The following is a 2,803-nucleotide window of genomic DNA, read 5'->3' on the forward strand; positions in this document are numbered from 1 at the left end:
CATCCGCGGAGACGATTATTGTACCATCTGTAAATTACTTATATCTCCGATCGGGACGCGAAACTCTGCTCGATCCGGACGCGCGAACTCACGATTGTATTGCCTCGCACCTACGCGTGCGGTCGCACAAGATATATATAATTTTATTAATATTGTAACAGCTATTAATATTGTAATACAAAAAACCTGACTTATAACTGTTATTAAGTTAATATTATTTTCCTAATCATATTAATTACTCAAAATATCCACTTTCTGCTTTAAATAATGTATATTGATTTTAGAGTTTAAAAAGCATGTTATCTGGAAATTAAACAAGATATTGTATAAATTGGATAATGTTGACAATAAAATGGATATAATGCAGGAGAAAGGCCAATCTTTTAAAGAATTTAGCGAAATTCAAGAAATCGATATTCCATTCCCCATTTTTACAATTCGTGACTTGACAACTTTTGAAGAACAGTTGAAGGAAAAAAAATTTCAGGATGATGTGGTACGACATATACAGTGTCTGCAAACTTGTATCTATTATTTTACACATTACACTATGTATCATGAAAAATCAAATCCAAAAATTCTATATCGTTTCCCGCACTGCTTAATGAAGTAGTAATTATTGAATACAATTCATTCAATTTACTTCATTTTTTAAATAAACGTCTGTAAGTTGCTTTCGTATTAGTATGCAAGAGAAGTAGTATAAAGTGCTTACGCACATTATACAAGGCGCATAGCGTAGATATGTGTGCTTGTTTAAAATATAAGGCTGACAGATTGTGTATTTTTATCAAATTATTACTTTGTTAACGTGAGAAATAATACAGAAAATGATATAGGATTATGGAATCAACTTTTTATGAGGAAGCGTTGTGTAAATTATGGGCGTATATTATCCTGTATAGACATCCTACACTATTTATATTTGTTAATACATATTTGTGTTATTTGAAAAATTGGTTATTACTTTCAGCTGCATTTTTTAAAACGTGTTGGTGGAGGCACTGCATCTATAACAATACGTAATATATTCAAAACAGCAATATCAGATAATTTAGCCAAAGAGTTTAGCTGGGCTGGACGAAAAAATAAAGAAAGTTTTAAAGATTTAAAACTTTCAAAAATAATCATACGTAAGTATTTTTTCGTATGCTTTGATATTACTTTTATTTAAATTGATTTAAAAAGATCTGATAAAAAAATATGTGAAGTACAAAATATTTGAAAATTTTGAACAAAGTCGTATTGTGCAAGTAGAACACATCAACTTAAGCAAAAGGCCCTATCATTTTTCAAACAATCACATATAATTTTGATATTAATAAAAAAAGATTTACGTGGTTGTTTCGAAAATAGTTTGAAATTTTTAGCACAGGTTGATGTATTCTACCTACACATGGTTGCTTTTTGGAATTTTCTGACATCCTGTATATTCACGTATTTCTTGGCCAGATCTTTTTGAATTGATTTAAATACATTTAATATCATTTTCCTTTAATTAATATTTAAAATATATATTGAATAATATTTTTATATATCGCAGAAACTGTTCGTATGACACATAAGGACATAACAGACAACGACATTGCTGAATATGCATCAAAATGGCTTGCTCAAGCAAGTGTAAGGATTCGAAGAGAAAAAAAAGACGAAAGAGATTCAGAAAAATAAGAATACAACATTGTATTATTTATATCTTCCTATTTTTTTTAACAAGTAATTATTGACATATAAATTTTTATGTTTAACTGTCAAATGTGTGCACACATATTTTTTTCAAAATTAATTTGTTTTTCCTAGACTGCGGATGTGATAATAGTTAAAGATATATAATTTTATTTTATAGCTAAACTACGCAGAATATGTATAAAAAAGTTATTATATAAATGTATTTGTCATTTATATACATTTTTGTAACTGAAGTGTACACATACATATACTTTTTTATGGATTAGTTAGTTCTTTCAAGATTCCGTATGTGATAACAATCAAAGTTATATTATTTTGTTTTATAGCTAATATATGTGCAAAATATGCATAAAAATATGATTTTTAATACGTCATTTACATATATATATACATTTTTGTAACTGCGTAGTATAAACATATATACTTTTTTTTCTATAGATTAAATTTATTCTGTTCATGTAATAATAACCAAAGATATAGATACAAATAAGATATAGTTAACCAAAGATGTAGTTAACTTATAATAATATATTATATAAAATGTAATGTATTAATATTTTAAATATTTATAATATATGTATAAAATATGTATATTCCTTTTTTATTACCTACAAAACTTAAAAATAAACTACAAAAAAATAACTACATTTTATGCTATTACGTATACAGATCAATGAATAGTCTTAACACACAAAGCAAAACCATTCTAGAACGCATGAATCTCTTATGAAAAGTTAGAATACCATTCAAAAATTTTTCATAAAAGACCCATGTATTCTAGAATGGTTTTACTTTGTGTGTTAAGACTATTATGTCAACTTGTGTATAATCCAAGCAATATTGCATATATATTATACTGCAACGTTGCTGCAACATAACGTAGCAATATTTCTGAAAGCGGACATTTTACCGTTGCTGCAATGCTGTTGCAATATTGCAACAACATTTTATAATGTTTGTGCAATCGTGTAATGAAATATTTTTGCAATGTTGCTGCAATCATTTGGTGCCGTACGGGTATTGAGAAAACATCTACTTCGTAATGCGAGCGGATATTATCAATATTTTGTTAGTTACTCATTGAAGGTTACTGAAGCTTTAGGTTAAGCAAATT

General features: G+C 27.3%; 1 protein-coding gene across 2 annotated transcripts in view; it reads left to right on the forward strand.

The window, feature by feature from the left end:
• Nucleotides 1–194: 194 nt before the first annotated feature.
• The window catches only part of LOC105448757, a 7,530-nt gene continuing 4,921 nt past the window's right edge, over nt 195–2,803 (forward strand). The window contains exons 1-3 of one of the 2 annotated variants that reach the window (XM_011687497.1): nt 195–496; nt 974–1,133; nt 1,544–1,706. In XM_011687497.1, the coding sequence (XP_011685799.1) occupies nt 353–496; nt 974–1,133; nt 1,544–1,671 (432 nt within the window). In that variant the 5' untranslated portion in view covers nt 195–352 and the 3' untranslated portion in view covers nt 1,672–1,706. Of the gene's footprint in view, nt 497–973; nt 1,134–1,543; nt 1,707–2,803 lie in introns of those variants that run through there. The other variant, XM_011687498.1, reaches the window with a different exon arrangement.

This window comes from Wasmannia auropunctata, unplaced genomic scaffold, assembly GCF_000956235.1.
Source record: "Wasmannia auropunctata unplaced genomic scaffold, wasmannia.A_1.0 LD336078.1, whole genome shotgun sequence".
NCBI classification, from domain to species: domain Eukaryota; kingdom Metazoa; phylum Arthropoda; class Insecta; order Hymenoptera; family Formicidae; genus Wasmannia; species Wasmannia auropunctata.